A 22787-nucleotide genomic window follows, 5' to 3' on the forward strand; every position below is an offset into this window, starting at 1 on the left:
TATCTCAATTCTTTAGGTGTGAGGTGGAGATAATACTTGCACCCAAACACTAAGAAATTATTTCACAAGTATCTTCATTTGTTATCTTTCCAATTTTCTCCTGCAAATGCAGAAAATCAGGTACTTGCTTTCCAGCACTGAGCTCTTTGTGATGAAGGCTTTTGTGATGATCTGTGCACTACTTAAAATAAATAAATAAATAAATAAATAAATTACCAGGGTTGGGTTTTTTTCCCTAGTCAGCTTTCTATGCCACTTCAGGCCCTAAGGAACTACACCCTAGTAGTCGGCTTTTCTACATCTTCATTTCTGCAAAGCAATTTTTTGCCATAAAAACAAGCTGCATAACAAAAGAGAGTGTATCCTTGTACCTAGGGATGAGAAAAGACTGCAATGGACAGGCTGCAATACTTTTTCACTGGAATCCTGGCCCAACTTACCTCTGCTGTTACATCAGGAGGGCTAACTTCATTCTTCCCTTTGCAAAAAGGACTCTGCAGGAAGAAGGGGAGCTTGGCACCCCTCCCACAGCATGAGTAATGCCAGAAGCAAAGAAAACCCAGCACTGGGATCCTTTGAGCCTTGGTCATTCATGCAGAGAGCTAGAGACATTTCATGCCTGCTCTGGCCCCTACCCCTTCTCACATGTATGTGCAATGGAAATCGATTATAAGGGTGATGTGTTTTTACATACCACGTCTAACTGGTGACAATTTAAAATGACGCTTGCCCACATTTGGCATTCCCCCGATGCACGTGGCTTCCACCAGTCTTGTTCACTGAGGCAAGAGTTTAAGGCAAAACAATCCTGCCAGCACCCTGCAAAAGCCTAGGCTCCCCGGCTGCTCCCCGCCACAATGCGTGCGGAGTGGTGGGAGATGATTATGTGGTGGGCATGTGGAAACACATCGTATCACTGCCTCATCTTCTCCTACTTCCTATTCAGACAGCCGAGGGGAGCAAACAGGCTTTGGGCTCCCAGTGTAAGCCATAAGTATGTTACACCTGCTGCTAAGACTGCAGGATCAGTGGCAGGGGCAAGGTATTTATACACAAGCAGTATTTGGTCATAGTGGGATGACACAGGATGTTAAGAAAATTAATCCCAAACTCTCTTTCTTTTACTATTTTTCCCCGAATTTAAAGGATCAAGTTTAAGTCCTGGTGAAAATCCAGAGTACATCTTGATTGCAGATGAGTTATTTGCAATACGTAACACAGCAGAATTTGATTCCCTAACTTACTTGAACAGCTCTGCTTTGTTAAAGATGACTTTTGTATTTATTTCTTTGTGACAGTCATGTTAGAAAAAGATTACAATTTGCAGCAACAGGAGAAACCAGAAATATCCTATGTCTGCTTTTCTTTATGGGAACTGGATACTACAGTTTTATTTATTTATTAAAAAGAGCCCTACCAGTGAAAGGTCCTCAACCTCTAAACACTTGTATTTCAGGGTAATTTTACCCACATTAATATTCCTTTTAAGTCCTGTGAGTCTATTCACCTTAACAAAGTTATGTGCATAAGAATACCAGACAGTAAGCACTTATTTGAAAGATCTGTTTCCAAAGTTTATGAAGTACATAATTGGAGAAGCCTAATTACAAATTTGAAAAAACCCAGAAAAGAAACACCTTACATGCAGTTATTTTCCACCATCAAAACTAAGCAGTAATTGCTTTACCAACTAAAACAGTAGCTGTTTCCAAACCATTTCTCATTAACTGTTACAACTCTAAGCAGCAGAGCTGAGCAGTGGAAACTGTCAGCACTCTGGAAAAATAAATCAGATTCTGTCACTATTGAAATAAATGATTTATCGACGGCTTAGCTGCTTTGTTATTCTCTTTTTTCTTTATTCTTTTTTTTTTAATTGTTGCATCTGGAGAACCTGAACAGCAGGAGAGCACCCAGGAGGCGAGAGCCCAGTAAAGAGTGGGGAGTAAAGAGTGGCTTCTCGGGCACGAAGGATTGTGCTTAACCCCACTAAGGAGGAAAGGGGCTGGTTTTGGCTGCGCTTCAGGTGGCACTCAACACAAGCTCTGCCTAATAAAAGCACAGTGTGTCCCTGGGCCAATGTACTCAGCCTGGCTGCAGGGAGGGTGCCTGCTGTCTCCCTGCCCAGTGCCATGCTGGAAGCAGCCAGGAGACCAGCTGGTAATGGCAGGCGGCAGCGCCGTGCCCCGCAAGAGCAGCTGCTTGGGGAGGGTGGAAGAACTGCCAGAACTGGTAATAACAGCCTCAGGTGAAGGGAGAGGGGGGGAAAGGGGACCAATCCGCCAGCCAGCACCGGTTCTTGTTATGCAGAGCAGCGACAGCTGCCAAGAAGCCTCCCCTGAGCTCCCTGGCGCAGCACGGGGGGAAAACGGCTGCCCTTGGCCCTAAGCAGGAGAATGGTGCAAGAAATCCTCTCCTCTTCAAATGCTCTCCCAAAACAAGGAAGAAACCTCCAGAATCAGCCTTGAAAGCACCAGCTGCTGCCTACTAAAGAGCTCTGTGAGCTGGGGATGCTAAAAAAAAAAAAAATTAAACCAAACCAATTATCGGTGCAGACAGCCAGGCAGAGGAGGGCTGGCAAAGGGGGCCGTTACTGCAAAGCAATGGCCAGGATGCTCTCCCCTGCTCCTCAGGCAGCCAAGGCACCCAAACCTCTCCAGCCCCTCTCCAGGCCTGTTCTCTGCAGCACTACAGCCGACAGTCAAGAACTCAGTATGGATCTACAGCCAGGCAAATAAGGACCACCGACCTTTTATGAGCCTCCTTTATCATGACTGTAACTCACCTGCCAACATCAGCCACAAAATGAGTTTTGTATTATTCTCTTTCTTTAAATTCAGCATTTCCTTGTCCTTTCTTCTGCTCTGCTCCATCCTGCCAAGCGATGCTCGGGCAGGCTGTGCTCAGCTCAACAGCGCGCCCACCAGACCAGCGCCCACATCGCCAGCGCCCACATCGCCAGCACCCAACAAAAGCCCTCGCACTGCCCCTGCCTGCACCCCTTTGCCTGGGCCTGGCCCTGGCTCCTGCATCCCTTGCACAGGAAGGACAAGCGACAGCGACTGTATCTGGCCACAGCCTTCCTCTTGCTCATTTACACCTAAGGAACACATTTATACAAGTGTATAAAGTATTCCCAGATTTCCAAAGCTGTAAGGAAGCTGAGCTGTAGCTCAGACCCTTCCACAGGGTCTTCTGTGGGATTTCCAGATCCCCACTTCTGCAGCGGCCAAGGGCTGTCAGCAACTGCCCCTGGAGTTTGTGTGCAAACTGAAACACCCTTTAACTGCTTTCCCGTTACACAAAATTTATTTCTCCTACAACACTGCAGGTAACTCCTTCCTAAAGCACCAGAGACAGATCCTCAGCTGCACCACGTATACCATGGACAAAACTGAACAGCAGACCATAAAAATCCACTTTTTCAGTGTTAGGCTGGTCAAACTGCCCAGCAAGGAGAGATATGCTGGAGGCTAAAGGCCAGGTATTAGGCAATTTGCAACAGAACTTCAACGTTTTGGGGCTGTGTAGCCTGTTCAGCCCAGCAGTGCCATACCACAGCACAAAATACAACACAAGTCCAGCTTTGTCTCCTTTTTATCTCAGCTGAGACTATTCCATTAAATAAAGAAAACCCAGGCATTCCCTGTTGTCTCCTCCACCAATTCTCTCAAAAGGAGTTAGAGGCTGTTTCTTCCAAATTCCAGAAAAAAAAAAATCACAAATTTTCTCATGCACACAGACACACGCTGCCAAATTCAACATTAAAAACAAATCCAACTTTTTTGCCCTGTTTTCCATGAGTTTAGCTCCAGTACCATGAGGATAGGTATCAAGAAACTGCAGAGAAACTCTGCTCCCCCAAAATAAAACTACTTTTCTAGGCAACCTCAATGTAACAATAAGGGCAGACTGCAGCCTGCAGCCCGTGGGGCAGCTTTCACGGGAGTTTCTAAGGGGACCTCAGTTCTCCAAACGGGGTCTGAGAAACGACAGCTCCTGGCTAAAACGTGCTACTATTGTAGGGGAAACGGGAAAAAAAAAAAAAAAAAAAGTGGCATTCCGCATCCTAATTGCCATACCCTACCCTTCCTGCAGCACTAAGAGACAGGATTAGTGGCATCGCATAAACTGCAGGGAAGGTGAAGGACAAAGCAATGGCATTTGCAAGAATCTGAGATCAATACATACCAAAACAAACACAGCCCATGCTTCTGGGGGGGTGGGATACAAAAGCCAAGTAAACAACTCATTAGTCACACCGATTCTCACCTTCTGTCTGTTGTCATAGGATGTAAGCACTTCCACATCAAATAAATGCCACAGATTTTCTCCTTCACCCGTCCTCTCTCTCTCCCCCAAGGATCAGAGCTCTTCAGATAAGCCTGAAGTACCAACAGTGATGATCACGGGAAGGATAAGAAGAATTATCAAGGCACTAGGAAACACCCCAGGCAAAAAAAAAAACCTCTCAAATCTCTGTGATTTTAGTAGAAAGCCCTCAGTTTTTCTCCTCCAACTCTGACCCTAATTTCACAGCATCACAGGATAATTCAAGTTGGAAGGGATCTTAGGAGACCTCTGGTTCAACCTCCTCCCCAAAGCTGGGTCAGCTCTGAGGTCAGGCCGGGTGGGATACTTGTGGATTTTTCCCTCCCCAGCTGTTTCCACACACACAGGGGGAAGGAAAAAAAAAATAAAAAAAAAAAGATTAAAAAAGAAAAAGGGAAAAAGGAAAAAAAAACGGAGGAGAGGTTTGGGGGGAACTCACCACATAGATTTTGCAGGAACTGCATATATACACTGAATAAATTTGCTGTGATTTCAGAGGTGTGTCACATGTTGGCTCTCTTTACAAAACAAAATTTCATTAAATGACCAGAGAGTTTTAGCAACAAATATGTTAAAGATTCACAAAACTATTACTCCTCTGAAAACAATATATGGAGTTAGATTTTGGTTTTACCATTTATTTATAATAACTGGTACCAGTTTTTATACCAAGTTCATCTGGACTGACAGTTGACACATCAACTTCAGGCCAAAGCTATTTGAAATGGCAGAGCTGCTGTATTTAATCCCCCCACTGGCACTCATGCATAATGCAAAGCACAAGCAGACACCTGAAAACCAGTGCTAAGTCTAGCCGGTCTGGGATATTTAAAGGAATTTAAGGACAACAGGCTCTCATTTGTTATTACAGCTTAATACCAAATGGCAGCCTAACTCCCATGAGCTCCACTGAAAAGTCCCCACTGGCAAATCCCACAGCACCTCGTTGTCTCTAATGATGCTCCCAGTGTTTTCCATGCAGATTCATTAGCGACAGCTGACACCCCAGGGAACTCCAGGCACTTCAGCCTCTCTCCCCTTCCTCCTGGTGGAAGGCACTACTATGGTTTTTGATGGTGTTTTTTCAGTGCCCACTAAGACTTTCCCAACGTGCGATGGACTTTCCATACCGCAGCTTCAGTTGTTTCTGGAGCTGATGGTTGGTGGCAGAAAGGGAACACCACTCAGGAGCACTGGACTTGCCGGGGCAGTGCAGCCCTTCATCCGCCGGCAGAACAGCCAGGACACTGCTGTCGCCGCATGGGTTCAGACCACTTGGTATCGAAAAGGCATCTATAAGCTTTGAGGATCTGAGGACAATTCCCAGCAGTTTCACTGGGAGTTAAGATCTCAAATACCATCCAGAAACCAGGCCTTCGTACACCTTAGTAGATCTGATTTCACAGCAGGAACTGAATTTGGCACCGGGTCTCAAAACAAACTGGGAAAAATATTTTTACTCTGAAGCTACCAAGGCAAGAGGAGCCTAATCAATTTCCCAACTGAGTAAGGTAGGAAATCAATCAGAGAATTTTTATATTGCTATTTACGTTTAACCAGCCCAACCCTGTGAAAAAGTGCACAGCTGCATTTCTTAGGCAAACAAGCACCTTCATGAATAAGAGGTCTTTTCACAAAAAGTAGATGAGCAATTACATCATAATAGATCCTATGTTGATTAGTCTCATCAGCTTTTGGTGTGTTTTATTTCTTACAAGACAGAGAACAGAAAGAATTCAAAGTCTATGATTCTGCAACATCTTCTGTTCAGAACTCTTCTTCACGTCTGTACTTTGTATTTTTGATCATGTTAAATTTACCCAAAATGCCACTATTTTCCATGTTTCTGTTCTTTATTTAGTTATTGGCTTAGGTAAAACAATGCAATTCAGTTTTCAGATTTTGCCTCATAATTCTTTAGAGAAGTTTGGTCTAGGGAATTTGAAAAAAATTCTTGGCTAAGACAGAATTTACATTTATGCCACTGAAACGGCTTTATCATAAAGCTCCATAACGGTTCCAACTCATTTATTTGATACTTGTCTTAAAGCTCCAGGTTTTCAAGTCACGGGATGATGCAGCCACCTTTTCTTCTCTCTCTCTAGTAAACACACTATTTCCAACACTAGTGTTATCAAATAAAATATTTTAAAAACATCTCAAGCTCAGACACTGCCAGTGATACCACTTTAACATAAAGTTCATAGCACGCCCCTAGGTTGAAATAATTAGAAATTTTAACATACTTACATAGCTATGTTGTCAGTTGTGTCGGCTTTAAAGCACATCGCTTCTGAACTATTTTTGGCATGCTGTTTTTTAATGCATATCAATAAGAGAGACTTAAAAATAGGTCTGACTTGGAATCATAACTTGTCTGTGCATTAAATACCCACAGTCTCACCTTGGCAGGGCATACTGCCTGCCAGCTGTCTGCTTCTGCTTAATATTAATTTATTTAGGTATGAATTCCCCATTAAATTGTCTTTGTGCTAAGCTTTGAAGCTTTAGATGGTCAATTACAGGCACACACATGGTCCAACAGGTATTCTGCTAACCATGAACACATGTTTTATTGACCTACTTCTTTTCCAGCTCATTAAACACAGCTGCACTCCAATGATCAAGAGAAAATAACCATAAAACCCCAAGAACACCCTTCCTACAAAGGATCACAAGGAACGTGACCAGCTGCCGGCGTGGGGCCATGGCTCCACAGCAGCCTGCCCACGCAGAGCACCTCTCCAGGGGCAGGGGCGACTCGTCTGTCACTGACAACAGCAGCGGGGAAGCATGGGGAAACTCCCGCAGCCCCTTCCTTCAGGTACATCTGAACTGGGCTGCAACTGTTTCTCCCCACCCCGCAATCTGCAGAAGACAGATTTGGCCAGCAGGTTGAAGTCAAAACAAACTTCGGCCAGCGGGTAACGCTCCTGCTTGAATGTTTGCTGGAGAAACGGAAATCCCATAAAGTTACAGACCCAAACAGTTTCCAAAGACTCAGCAGGTGGTGAAACCAGCCTCACTTTCTGCCACAAGCCAGCACATCCGCACACTTCCCTTGCCTTGCCTGCTGTCCCAATTTGCACCCAGCAGGCAAAACGCTGCAGTGAAGCTTCCTCTCCTTCTCTGCTGAAGACAGGAACAGCTAGCTTTAACCCTGAAAAAACTGTCTCTGGCACATGAATTCACTCCCTTTGAAACAAAAGGGGACATTTACACATCAAAACTATTCTTTTGAGCTCTCTATTACCACAGACAGACATTATGGTGCTGATTAACTTTGCTTCATATTTTATGGATGGTTTGGGTTGTTTTTTTTTTTTTAAACTACAATTTTGCTTTGAATTAAATATTAAATCAAAAACCTTGGCAAACAATTGCGTTTGTGCCCAGCTTTTGGCTGGTCTTTCAGGTGCAACACAAAGGAGCATGCTCTGGACTTTGGCAAATATTTTCTTGAGTAGCAGAAGGGCACAAGTCTTAAAAAAGCTGAAAGAGGGAAGCAATTTATAAAACACTCCCAAGTCTCCTCCCTATGCACCTCAGTTTTATATGGTAGTTTCTCAACAACAGAGTAGATCCATCACTTCCTACACGTAAAGGCTGACAGGATGCAAAACTCAAAGTAAGTGGCAGAGGAATAATAATAATAATAATAAGTCAATATATAGAATTGCTGCAGAAGCAAAAATTAAGGCAAAGCACATCTTTCAAATCAATTATATGCTAATATTGATTAAGCAGGAAAAAATATGGGCATTAAGAGTAAGCATCTGAGGGAAGCCTCTTACCTGACAGTCACAGAGATACTTGTTCTCCCCTGAGCTCAAAACACAGCAAAATAGTCACTAATTTTTGACTGCAGTTTGAGTATTAGCACAGTCATTTTTATCCATTTTTAGTCAGGCTGGCAGGAAGTTTATGCAGTGGAGTTTACTTCTTGCAGTCATTAAAAAAAACCAGTAAAAATTTAAGTTTCACATTCCCCAAGTTTTGCATCGTAAGCATAGGAAGTTTCAGGGTGTGATCAAATATTTTGAAATGGGTGCCCTTTTAAATTGTTTGCTAAATGCTCTGTGAACATAAAACTGCTGTGAAAACAGTTTGCAAAAAAAGCTAATGGGAAAACTATACATCAAAGCCAGACAAAAGCACAATTATCAAATAAGCATGTGCCTTCATCCCTTCAGCCAAAAGCTTTCCTTGAGTGCACAGCACATACTTGGATCCACTTTCCTTTCTTTTCCTCCAACTTCTCTCTGCTATGGGCAACACTGGTCTTACCCTTAAGCCCAAATTCATCACCACCTCCTTCTACCTTGCCTTTACTGCAAATTTTCTTAGTCTCTGACCCACAGCTGCACCTGTGTAGACCCTGGCTCTGCTTTGGTCTGACTTCTTCCAATGTGTTCCCACCCCTGCAGCTGCAGCTCTGCACTGGTCCCATCCCATCACTAGAGAGCAGGACACTTCCCCACAGCAGAAAAAAAAACCTGATGCTATCTTTTAAAACACGCTCTTCCATTCATTTTCACCTTCAGTTCAAAACTGCTTGTGTTTAACACAGAAGCTTTTCTTAGGATCTTCATACCCTTCCCAATGCTGCTGTGTTGTAATGGCAAGTTCCTTTGCATAGGAGACAGCTTCTCTGCAATTCTTGCTGCAGCAACAACTATTCTGCAATCGTCAACCTCAATTAAAAAAAACAATAAATAAAATAAAAATCTTTTCATCCTTGCCAAATATACTAATTTCCCCATCTGTCATGTATTCTTTAACATGGAATATATTCAACAACTTTTGGGTTTCTTTGATTTTTCTACGGCAGACCCTGAACAAATGCACATTTTTTTTTTTATCATTTATGTTCCAGCTCTAGATCAAACTTCCAAGGGATACTCAAGGAATCTTGGCAGGTTACTGTTGGAAGTCTTCCTATTTGATTAAACTAAAAACAACTTCCATACCAGCACCAAGGCTTCTCTTCTACTGGCCCACCAAAAATTTACACCCAAAGGAAAGTTTTCTATAGCATCTGGGGAGGCAGAACAAAACACTCCTTGAAATCTCCTCTAGCAGTTTGGCTACAGCCAATATAATTTATGTGGAAGGCAATAGCATGCTCCTGAGATGAATGCCAGTAAAAGACAGAAATTCTTCCCCAGTTTCTCAATACATATTTAACAGCAGATGCTACTGAGGAGGTTTCATATTACTAAGACTTCATCACTTTTACACAACATGCTACAGGCCATTTCCTGGAATATGTAAAGTGTTATACTAAATAATTAAAATGAGATTGTACTTTTCAAAATAAGCCAGACAGATACACTTGGCTATTCAGCTACATGATTTTACAGGGTGTGTTTGCCTACTCAGTATCTTGCAAAATTTGATCATCCATAAACAGCTTCTCCCAGCCATTAGTACGCATTATTTATTCATGCTTGTGTGTCTATCTCAGGCTCTAATTCCATTACAAAACATATACAAGACATTTTTAATGTATTAAAGAAGAGCACGCAACCAGGTCTCCACCCACTGATCACATTGCTTGAGGAAAACATGGACCTCCCAAGGCATCTTCCTGACATCAAACAACAATTAGCAAGACTCTTGTTTTGTGACTGCTTTTCCCTGAGAGATCACCTGTTTCCTTGCAGACTTGCTGCCAAAGTCACAGTTCTGACACAACCCTGAGCTGGAGCTGCTCCACTACAAACCAGTCGTCTGGCAAAAGACCCCCTGCCTGGGGTCTTCTGCTTCAAAACATGTTCCTTTCCCTCCCTCTACTTCCCTGAAACCCATATCTATTTGAACAACCTTACCTATGTAAAGAATAAAGCTGCATGTAAGACATACAGTCCAAACCATTCCAGTTTCAGATGCTAGTAATTCCAATGACTTCAAAAATCACAGCACTGAAGTTGCTGCAGCCATAAAAATGAGACATCATGGTGCTGTTGTTTAAAAAATCTGCAGGCAATGAAACCCTGACTATGGTGTGCAGATTTACACCAAGATCAGTGGTGCCTCAAAAGACAGGGCTGGACAACGTCTTCACTCATTACCTTAAAGCTGAGCACTGTTTTAAACTTCCCTCCTAATAAATGAGCTGTAAATGAGAAGATATTAGAAATAATAAAATCAGACAAGCATTACACAGGAAACTCTGTACTTAAATTAGCACACAAAATAAGACCAGAACATCATTAACTGCCTTAATTAAAAGGTTATGTAATACTGCTGCAACTACTGTGGACAGGTTCAGAAAAGAGAAAAAGTATTTTGAGATGAGAAAATTAGTAACAGAACTACAAAATCCTAGCATTGCAGAGCTGAAAAGCAAGTATTACTTGGAATATACTAATTGCAGATGGCATATAAAGACATATTTTTCACTTTGGTATCACACAGCCATGTGATTTAATCCCTTTTGCCATCTGCTTTAAACAAATGGCAGTGTTATTCCCAAGAGGAAAAAAACACTTCCCCTATGATTCACTTCCACCAAGTATCCCACAGCACGAAACTCTGTCTTCTGTGGTATGGAGAGGAGGCAAATTTGCTGTTATCTGTTGCAGAGTTAAAAGTAAGGTCTTACTTGTTCTAATAAATCAATGCGATTTTGAAGTTGGGAGATACAGGCACTGATCTTACTCAACTTCATATTCTTAGATCTTTCAATTTCATTTCATTCTCATTGAAACTTATGTTGAGCACCGAATGGGCTGTGTTCTCACCTACGCAGCCATGACGCTAAGAGTAAAAGGGACATGCTGAACACAGAAAGGGCAATTTGGAATTAATTGCACATTCTCAATTTGGTATCTAATCAATTAAAAAGACAAAAAAGTTTAAAGTAGCTCAAAACACCGTATCTGCTTAGGAGGCTCCCTGACAAACTGCGAGCTCCAAGGTGATGTCATCCTTTACTTTTAAAGATTTCCCTCTTTCTTCTCAAGTGAAAGAACAACAGAAAGGATTTGCTCACTGTGCAGGGCAAACGGTGAAAAAATGGCACTATTTAAAATATTGCAAAACACACCAGAAAAACTCAAAATAGGCAGAAAAGCATCTTCACATACCATTCTGCAGGTGGTAAGGGGTTGGCCTGCTGTTGGCTACAAAGGGTGCTGTTTGAACAGGAGACGTGTAAAGTGTGTGCTGTACGGGGCACAATTATGTTCCAGCTCAGAAGACAAACGGGGTCAGATGTACTCAGGAGTTCATACAGCAGCAACAGTACAGAAATTAACTCACAATGGTCACATGTGCAGAACTGTGATGACTTTTTTTTGTAGGAGCTAGTCATTATTTAACAGGTTCCAAACAATAAAAGCGATCTTATTCAACTAAGTCCTCAATATGGGATCCCATTAACCACCTCCAGTGCTGGCAGCAGTAGCTATGCTTATCTGCATAAGGCCCTGAGTTACTGAGCTTCACCCCTTGCCAAAATCCTGTGCTGACTTGGAACCACGGGGAAACAGCTTGTACATCTTCAGATGGCTTTTTAACACTGTCATGCAAAGCGTATTTCACCTGGTTCTTAATCACACTTGCACCAGCTTTACACTGTATACATCTTCTGACTGCAACAAATCTGAGTTAACACAAATAAGAGGAAAGAGCCAGGTCTACACAGCACCGTCCTCAACTTCCCTGACATAGGCATATGCAGGTACTTCTATACAATGAATGTCATTAGGCCATAACCGATGTTCAGGTAGCCAAAAAATAATACATTGTTCTAAACCTCATCTCAATTACCAAGGAGAAACTAAGACAAACGAATCTGATCTACAGTTTTAAGAACAGGTTCAATAGCGCAATCACTATTAGCACAATCTGCTTTAAGGAATAGGAAGGGAATTTCTCATAAAGAATACGGAAAAAAAAAAAACAGAGTTATAGGATACGACACATTGTTCCTGGGGTTTTTGCTTTTTCTATTGCAAATTAAATATTTTACATCTCTGGAAAACACTTATTTTGATGAAAACTACTACAAATGGATTATTTTGCCAAAATCAAGCTCTCTCATTTGCTTATATGCATATATGTACAAATTTCTGTCCTTTAAAAAAAATTAAAAACACATTAGTCAAATAGAGCCCTTTTGCTTCCTGGGTGTGCATCTGGCTGTTTATAAAGATCACACATTTTTCTATGTTTCCCATAAAGCCTTAAACTACATTTTTCACAATATCATGCATAAAGATCCTTCATGCTAACATTGTAAATGTTTGGGGAAAAAAACCTCCTACAATCAAGTTTCAGTGCAGTTTTCCAGATCTATCACTTTTCAACTCAGTTCCTGTAGCTACAACACCTGAATAAAAAAAAATGAAAGGCAGTACCAGCAAACAATGCTGTTCACTTCGAAGCTTAAAGGGATTAAAATTGCATTGATTCCTGAAATCAAAGAGATTAATCTATAGGTAAAACCTTAGGCATCACTTTGGCTAGTTAACCTGACATGTCAATTAAATGCAAAAGTAATTAATTCAATTCTCAGCGTAGTCTGACACAAAACCTATACCTCCCCTGATTCCTAATTAGCCGAAGTACTTGTCTTCTTTCGTGTAGATAATTTCATCACCATTAGTGTAAAAGCATTAACACATTTTTCCTTCAATCGTATTTTCCTCCTGTTGACTGACACACCTTTTCTAGCAAGTGCACCTGTGCCAGTTTCAGCTTTGTGGGAACTTGCCCCAAGGTCTTTAGTAAAGTTCCCTCCCATACACATAAAACAATGATATATAATCATGATGCTAGCTATGTGAAGAGACACATGTCTTACCTTAGAAAATATGAATGGAAAATTACGCACTGGAGGAATGCAGCAGGTTCCATTTCAGTATATTTATGAAGCTAAATTGCATAGTACTTAACATGTGGTAGAATGCAGCGTGATTAACTCCTTGACAATGTGTTCAGGTGGTGCTTCTCATTAAATAATTTAAGGTTTTTTTTGACAAACTAGACTTCTTACAGGATGCCTAATACTTCTAGGAAAATTAATCAAAACCAAGAAATTCCCTTTGTGTACACACGTAACCTACTATATGCAAGATCTGACCATGTATGTATCTGGTATGTATTTATTTCCAGTAAATCATACTCAGTATTTGTTTCTTAGTTCTATTTTGATTCATTATTTTGGAATGTTTTTGAAAGATTATTATGAGTCTTTATACATAGAGCTGGTTGAAAAATGCAGGAAAATGTCATGAAACATCCATCCACATGAAAATACTAAAAGTTTCAGCTAACTTTCAAATTCTTTCTAGTCTTGCTCTCACTGCATCTCTGTTGCTTTTCCTTCACAGCGATTGGAACTGACTGTATCCTGCAGAGGCATCAGGAAATGGAGGCACAAGGTCAGAGATCTTAAACTCTGCTAAACTCTGGCGAAAAAACACGCCCCCCCCAAAAAAAACAACAAGAAGGAAATCAGCTTCCTTGTGTGAAATATTCGTACTGCTCAGCTTGATTCACATTGCTTAGGAACAAGTGATTTACTTCATTTCCATGTGCAGAGCCATTTGCTGGGGCTTCAGATGCCATCTGTCTTTCAGGGGGAAGTTTAACTTTCTTCTCATTCCCCACTCCTTATACGGTGGCTCCTGATGCATGACAGAAGCAAGTCTGAATAGTGCAGACTCATGCCCTGCGTGATCAGAGCATAAAATACTTGTCACCCTCCAAATCACAAATGTGACTCTGGAATGTGATGGCATATCTCTCTCGGGGGTGGCTCCCAGCCCTGCCCGCTCTAGCAACACTCCAGGGGGCTTCACAGCACCATCTGCACCATAAGGATGCTGCAAGGATTTCCTGTGCTGCTTTGACAAAGGCGCCTTGTGACTCAATCAAGGCAATAACTGAAGGTTTTACAGATATGACTTAGCCAGAGAGACTTACACTAGCCTGTTACTCTACCTCTTGGACAGGCTTTGTAGCCAGTGCTAGTCCCCAGGCCTCTGGGACTGCACTAGTGCCCTGTTACCAGGGCAAGATAAGAACATCTACACAAGACGCACTGACAGCAGCTGAACACAAGGGTGGCACTGTACATGAAGGCCATCTTCACATACAGAAGCTCCACCACCTTATCTTAGAATCAGTGCAACTAAACTGGTACGAGGCAGTTTAATTAAACCAGACGCTGTCATGTGGGCTCAACAGAAAGTAGCCTGGTTAGCTTGCATCTGAACGTTTGCCAGTGCAAGCTAATCTACTTTTGAGAGGTTTAAACGCACATATGTGTTCTTTTTAAAATTTGCACTAGCTTAGCTAACCTATTACTAAAATAACAACTTCAGTCAAACTAGAACAAGTTCCACCAGGCTAATTATTTAGGCACTTTTAGAAATATTAATCTCTTTTACTAATCAGCTTGGTTTGCTGATTGTGGTGATGAGACTAGCCTGCCCTGCCTTTTATTATAAACCACTACTTTAGGAATCCATGTACCAAAGCCTAGTAAGGCTGTAGTGGATGCCTGCTGAATACATTACAAGGAGTACTAAGGAGCAAGTTCCTTAATCAAGGACTTTTTTATTTGAACAACTTCAAGATTTGACCTAAGACAATTAAAAACCATAGTACCTGTGTATGCTTTCAACTTCTGATGCTGCTGGCCATTGGTCTTTGCTGTGAGCTGACCTGCATGCATCTGATGTGAGGACAGAAGTCATGCTGCACTGCCAGCTGCAGAAAAACAGGAGCTTGGGCACTGCTGCAGTGTCTCACCTGAATTTCACAACTGCGCAGGAAAACCCCACCACATTACTTAATCTATTACACCAAAAGTGCACCATTGTCCCCTAAGACTTTTAGCTGTTGTGTTTTTACATGCTGCTCTACAACTCTCACAATAATGAAAAAAAATGAAGACACCAACTCAGATCAAAACTAGCATTCTGCAACATGAGAAATAAAACCCAGTTTAGAGTTTCTCATCAGCACGTTTTTAAGCCCTTCAGGGAATTGTCAGTGCAATGTAATGCTTAGATAAGTGGCCTCTTCCACCCATTTTTGTAGCCACTGTCAATAACTGCCATACAGTCTAGTATATTTGGGGTTATAGTAAAATACAAGAATAAAGAAAGGTTATGCAATAAGAGCTATTTTTACTAACATGGAAACATTTGTCAAAGATTACACTATCCCTTAGAAATGATATAGTTTTCCTTCCACAACTACAGAGTCTTTCGAGATATTTTAGTTTTGTTCTCAATGCAGAAAGAAGAGGGTGTTTTGACCACCGATTATCATTTTAAGATGGTAAACCAAAAGCTATTCTAACTAGAAATCAAGTAATGCACATATGTTCTAAACTAGACCAAAAAAAAAAAAAGCATTTGAAACTGCAAGAGTGACTTCAGCTTGCAAAAAAAAAAAAAAAAGTCAAAAAGCACTGGGAAAGGATTTGGAGAGAATAACATTCTGAGTACTATTATGCAGGAACAAACAGGGGGGTTGTGGCTTTTTTCAAAAGTTTTCTGTATTTCTGTTCTGCTCATTTTCTCACCTACTTTCAACAAGCTCACAAAGTGGCATGCAGTTGTTATAGCAAAATCTATTGCTTCCACCACTTCCAAGCTGTCTTCACTACTAGGACTATTCATTCTGAGAGGTGGCAAACTGCCCATACTACTTGTTAATTTAATAAAGTGTTAATTACCATTATTAAAGGCATCCTTGTTGTTTTTGCAGGAAAAAGACATCTGTTGGCAAGGACCTGTGGACTTCCACAGTGCACTGGTTAATGCTGGCTGACAAGAAGTGTCCATTTTGAGGTCCACCTGATTTTCACTAGTACTTGCTATATCAGAATTTGAGATGTTCAGCCCATACACACCATCCTCATAAACAAGAGAAGAATCTGATCTGTTGAGACTGCTTAGAGACACACACACTACAGCTTCATTTAAGTAGAATGTATTTTCACCATGCAAGCTGTCCAATTGATTATGTCCCATTACCTGCAGAAGGGGAAAAAAAAACAAACAGGGAACAGCATTTTCACCTTTGTCCAGCACCAGATTCATAGACTCACAGAATATCTTGAGTCAGAAAGGACCCATGAGGATCATCAAGTCCAACTCCCTGCTCCTCGCAGGACTACCTAAGACTAAACCATATGACTACAAGCATCGTCCTGAAGAATCCTTTACCAGGATACATAAAATTAACTGCCAGACAGAATGGGGATTCATAGCAAATAGTCACATCATTTCCCAGAAGTTAACCTCAAAACATGTTAAATTGGGTGCATGTCCAGGAATAAACAGCAATAACCTAGTACATTTTGCCTTAGCTCCTCTCCAAACACGGGAGAACTCAGTAATAACTGTGAAACAGCAAATAACAAAGGGCCTCTGCCTGGGATGCACTGAACCCTGCTGACACCTTTCAGGGGGTTAATAATTTGCCCCATGGCTCAATGAGGTACTACTTCACATATGTAAATCTGTGTACACTGCAATCCAAAAATAACACTCTACCTCACGTAGACAGGTAATCATAGACAGTGGTACTGCAGCAAACCGAGGATGGCAAACAGCATTCAGCAAATGGCCATGGCTCCGAGGGGCTGAAAATGCAACTCCTGCAAAGACTCCCGGCCTGCAGGTGTTTATCAAGGCGGACCTCACACAAAAACAGGAGTAGCAGTGTGAGTTACTGCAATGTTTGGCCATCCAAAACTATCTAGGTCTTGTGTAATGGCAAAACCACAGGGCTGAGAATACTGGCTGACTGGCAACTACTTAGCCAGCTCTGCTCCTACAAGGACTACGGTAGTGGAAGATGCAGCACAAATAGACAATCCCAAGGCCTGGAATGCATCCAAAGCCACGTAGTTCACTTGAAATAAAAATACAAGTAGTCTTACACATGCAAGAACTATTACTCTTTGACACTCAGTATTTCATTATTTTTCCCCTCCATCTGTGTGATCCTGGCCATCCCTGCATCAGGCCTATCGTCCTTCAACTTCCTCCCCTCAAAAGACTTCAGAAGTCCCATCCATTAAAACTGACGGGCAAGCTCAGTTTTAGTTTATCATCCACTTCTTAAGCACTGCCAAACAAGTCAAAATTGTACCACAAGCTACACTATTAAGAAGTGCCTTTGTTGTTTGGGCTGGGCAAGCATATACGGATGTCAGGTTCACATGGTGTTCACAAAAGCTGGATGAAAAGGGGGAGGTCAGAGGCCAATCCTTCACCCTCTCATGCAGGCACAAGCTTAGATGCCGAATGGTCACTGCCTGTTATGGGTCAGTTGCCAGCTGAAAAACTAGGAAGGTGATGGCCTGAAGAAAAAGGTTCTACAAATTTTCTCATGAAAACGAAAACCTGAGGGAAAAAAAAAAACCCAAGCTGTTTGGGTCAGTGAGCTTTCAATATATACAAAAACCAGGCAAAATGTTTTGATTTTCAGGTGCTTTAGAGAACAGCAATGGAAATCAAGACTATACGCACCGAGGCAGGGACTAGAGGCCAGGTCCCACCAGGCAGGTGAGCACCCGGACAGCACCCAGAGTTCAGAGTCAGTCTCTATCCTTCACCCTCAACAAAAACTTCACTATTTTTAGTATTAAACGCCTAAGCAGCTTCAGAGTTACGTTAAATTTAATTTCCTAATAATGACCATCTCCAGGGAATTACACTGTCAGGGGTGGAGCCACCAACCTCTTCCACTAAGGGGCTGCTTGTCTTAGAAGAGCAGGACAGCAGGACCTGACACGTGGGGTTCACGCAAGCCTGGCATTTCCCATTTCCGGAGATGGTGCTGTTGTCCATCTCCAGGAACAAGGACAGCAGCCAAAGACTTCACTAAAAGCTTAATATGCCTCGAGCATTTCAGGAATTCAGTTCTCCTACTAGAGGAAGGAGACACAATGTATCTTCCAAACACAGCAGCAAAGTAGAATGAAACACAGATTCTCACACTTACAATTTCCATCTCCTCAATTTAATATCCCTCAGTCTAAGTTTGGCTTCTGTAGGGCACCCAGCTCAAAATCACAGAATGGCTGAGGTTGGCAAGGGCCTCTGGAGAGCATCTGAGGTTGTGGTATCTCCATCCTTGGAGATATTTACAAGCCATCTGGATACAGTCTTGAGCAGCTGGCTCTGAGTGGCCATTGCCTCTGGTCCTGTCACTGGGCACAACTAGAAACAGCCTGGCTCCAACCTCTTTACACCCTCCATTTAGGTATTTGTATACATTAATAAGAACCCCCATGAGTCTTTTCTTCTCCAAGCTGAAGAGTCTTAGCTTTTCCTCATAGGAGAGATGCCCCAGTCCCTCAAACATCTTTGTGGCCCTTTACTGGACAACCATCGCCACCTCCACCCCTTTCTCCCTGTCCTCCATTCCATAACTCTACATCTGTCTTACACTGGGGAGCCAGAACTGGACACAGTGCTCCAGGTGTGGTCAGAGTAGAGGGGAAGGATCAGGTCCCTTGGCATACAAGCCATAATTTGTCTAATGCAGCTCAGGAGACCATTAGGCTTCTTTGTGGGGGGTGCACTGTTGGCTTCTGTTCATATTGTGTCCACCAGGACCCACAAGTCCTTTTTGGCAAAGCTGCTTTCCAGCTGTATGGACCCCAGCATATATTGATGCATAGGGTTGTTCCTCCCTACAGGTAGGAGTTTGCCCTTCCCCTGGTTAAACTTCATGATGTTCAAACAAAGCCCTTCGATATGCCTGAACCTCAGCTTCCCACATGCTTGCTTGTCAGGTTACCGACCAACAGAACCCAGACGTACAAGTCTACTCATCAAGGAAAGTCTCTCTAGGTCTGCAGTCGGGGATATAATCATGGCGGGGAACCACACACCTTGTAGCTCCCTGTGGATGAAAATACACTACTTTGTTGACCCTGCTTCCAGTGCCAGAGGAGCCTCTTCTGCATTTTCACACTGTTTCTCTCTCTCTCCACCATTTTCTGGCCCTCCTGGAGCCTCTCCAGGCTTTGCTGGTACTCCTGCAGCTGCAGCGCCAGTCCCTGACGGCTCTTCTCCAGCAACTCCTCCTGGCACCCGCACTCCTTCTCCCGCTGCTCCAGCTGGCCCTCCCTCGCCTCCTGCTCCCGCTGACGCTGGTCGCATTCACGCAGCCATAGCTGCTGCTCTTGCTGAAACTGCTGCTTCAGTTTGTGTATGTTGGCCAGTTCCACTCTTTGTTTTTCCAGATTCCGGTATTTTTCTTGTTCCAGAAGGAGGTTTAGCCGAGAACTGTGGCCCCGACCAGTCTTCTCATTCTCTTGCAGGAGTAACCTATGGAGCTCTCTGTGGCTGTCCTGGATAGCTAGTGCTGCCTAGACATCACAACAAAACCAGACACAAATGTTTAAATATTAGCATTAATCCATTCCTGTATTTTTACATAGAAGCATTATATAAAAATGTTTCAACCTCCCATAACATCAGCGCTTAATGCCTTTTGGAGGTTATTCCTCATGCAAGTAGAGAAAATTCTGTGTTCATGCCTTTAACAAGAGCTGTTTCTAAAAGCACTCAACCATTTCAAGTGCTTTTAACATGGCTTCTGGTTTACACTTAGTATTATTAGATATGTTTATGTTACAGCTGTGCATATGCACTTTGGTTACAGCTGGGGTCCTGTTCTGTCAGAGGATGTTAAGACACATAGAAAAAAATAATTTTTCATGGTTAAAGAAGGCATTAAGGCACTGGGAATGCTACACTCAACAAGTATTCCTAACACAGATGTGGCTTGTACAGATAGAAGTCTACTGTTTCCAGTACAGCTCACTGCAACCCTAAGGCTCTCCTTGCAAACTTGCAACAGCCCAGTCCTGCTAACATCAGTCCTACAGGCACCTGCCAGCTTAGCCATGTCATCAGGACCGTACCGCTACATGCACCTGTCCAAGATATCTGTGCCAGCAGAAATCTATGGTATAGTAACAGTAAAAATTTCAGTTTTGATGTTTCAATAGTTTATTTTACAACCCAGAGCCCTATATTCCATCCTTCACAAGGATGTTGTGACATTGTTTGCATTAAAGATTGTGACATCCTGCAATAACACAAAAATAAATAGCTGGGATTAAGAAGAAAGAAAAGCAAGAAAGTCCTCACTCTGATGAGGCCCTTATTGCACAGCCTGTCTTCAACAGCTGACATGGGAATCTACTTCAGCAGAGATTCCCAGAGATTTCCCACAGCCCTGTTATCCTATGTTGTCCACCCCAGAAAGAGTGTTTATGCAATGTGCATCCACAAATTCCCACTTTTCTTGGCTCTTCCTTCAACACTGGGTCAGTTCCAGTGATTTGGAAAAAGGGCAACGATTCTCTGCTTGTTTCTCTGCACCTATACTGCCAGTTCATGGTCTGAACAAATAAAGCATGATCCCAAGCCTTTCTTTACTGTCCCTTTGGTGTTAAGCTATTTGGTTTTCATTTTTTCAAAAATTTTGCCTAAATTACAAGCTTTTTATTTTGTTTTTGCATTGCTTTAATCCACTTAACTTCTAAACCCGCGGTTTCCAGAATTATTATGAAATATGCTAATATCAAGAAGGTTTAAAAATTAAACATACTCAAATGAAACATTTTAAAATAAAACTATAAAACTGCACCTAAATAACAAAAAAAAATAAGTTAAAACAGTCAAACTTACAATGAAAGAGGCAAAGAGTTCAGACTAAGGCCCTACAGAATATACACAATAATTAATTGAGACTGAAATGTCCAAAATGCTTTGAGTGCTCCCTAAGTGGCAGATGCATTATTTACTAGTAGCCAGGAGAATATTCTAAAAAAAGTACAGATTTTTTTTCAGTATTTTTAACTATAATTTCAGAAATCTGTACATGAAATTACATCAGTTCAGTTACAGCCATCATTTTACTTTCCCCCTAGATTTTTTGGACTATACACACATCCTTTTTTGGCAGGCAATTTATCTCTAAGCAAGCAAGCATTATGCAGTTCTTAAAAGAAATCTACCACTGATGCAGAATAAAAACAGATTCTATGACAACTTATGCAACAGTCGGTAGAGATAAGTATCCACTGACATAATGTCTAAAAGTAGGGCAAGATAAAAACAAGCCTGAAGAAGTAAATTATTAAGAGTAATTACTCTACAGAGTTAGCAGCGGAGTAGTCACCTGTATGCTGTACAAGAGACGGGTTAAGTTCTGGATTGCTTGTACAATCTAGAAAAATAAAAGAGAAGGATTTTCAAAGGTTTGACCACTGTTAACTAAATAGTTACTACATTCTGTCTGGAGTTTAAATAAACTCACCTCTGTCCCCGTAGATCCTGGGAAACTCATACTTCCTCCCTAAAAATAAACACATGTTGCTTTAAAAAGTAGTTTTTAACTTTAGAATTGTATCATCTTGGTAATTTTTTTTTAAAAGTAGTGGAGACATTCATATCACTAATATATGCAGTGCTGAGTCAAACCTTTTTGTGAGTATGTGAAAAAAGACAGAAGCAATAACCTACGAAGACTAATAATTCATCAACACTGGAGTTTCCGTGGAAATCACTAGAGATCCTAAGCACAACTGTAAAAACAAAAATATTTCATCCACAATTTTAATCCTCTTGTGACTAATGCTACACAGAAAAGACATTTCCATCCATTCTTTGTTTACTTGACAGTTTTGAAATACAGTAACCAGACTTCTGAATATATAGCACAGTGGGTTTAGATTACTTACAGTAGGATGAAACAGCACAAGACTCTTCAAAAACAGAGATATTAATGCAGCAAGAAGCTACTAGAAGTCACGGCAGTGGGTTATGGCGAATGCCTTAGACATGCTGTGAGGCGCAGAGCGAATGCTGCGTGCCCGCTATACTCTGCAAAATGGCATGGTTACTGTTGTCCACTGCAGCCAGGCTCAGCCACTTTACACTTTCCGCTCTGCTCCCTTTTCCTAAGAAGCTTTCTAAATTTATGGGGTGAAGCCACCCATAATCCCTTCAGCATGAAGAACAGCTCCTCTGAGAAAGATAAGGTGAAATGGTGGAGAAATAAAACACAATCCCTTCTGAGGCTATGCTTAAATTACTTCCTGTATTATTTTTCTCTTTTCTTTTTCAGAGGAGCAGAGGAGGGTCTGGGGAATATTTGCTCTCTCTCTGATTCTCCTAAGTTTTCTACTGAGTCTCATTTTTCACCACAGAGAGCAAAGCAGCTGCTCCATTTAGCTGCAATAACTGAAAATGAAGATGAAAAAGGCCAGGCCTCGAAACACAGCTCAACGCAGACAAGCTAGGGAGCACCAGCTGCAGCATTTCCTCCACTCCTCTCTCTCTCCCTCCCATTATCTCCCTTCAGTATTTCCCTCCATTCCTTCTCCACATCTTCACCACCTCCTCTGCTTCTCACTGCACCCATGAGCCACATTACTGCTCGGCTGTGCTGTGAGA

General features: G+C 41.9%; 1 protein-coding gene across 1 annotated transcript in view; it reads right to left on the bottom strand.

The window, feature by feature from the left end:
* ARHGEF28 (Rho guanine nucleotide exchange factor 28) overlaps positions 1 to 22787 on the bottom strand; it is a 121086-nt gene that overhangs the window by 1652 nt on the left and 96647 nt on the right. The window contains exons 32-35 of the mRNA XM_086770867.1: positions 21649 to 21687; positions 21511 to 21558; positions 19208 to 19687; positions 16034 to 16334 (exon numbers count right to left, since the gene is read on the bottom strand). Coding sequence (XP_086626993.1) covers positions 16034 to 16334; positions 19208 to 19687; positions 21511 to 21558; positions 21649 to 21687 — 868 coding nt within the window. The remainder of the gene's footprint in view (positions 1 to 16033; positions 16335 to 19207; positions 19688 to 21510; positions 21559 to 21648; positions 21688 to 22787) is intronic.

This window comes from Chlamydotis macqueenii, chromosome Z (assembly GCF_036417535.1).
Source record: "Chlamydotis macqueenii isolate bChlMac1 chromosome Z, bChlMac1.mat, whole genome shotgun sequence".
NCBI lineage: Eukaryota > Metazoa > Chordata > Aves > Otidiformes > Otididae > Chlamydotis > Chlamydotis macqueenii.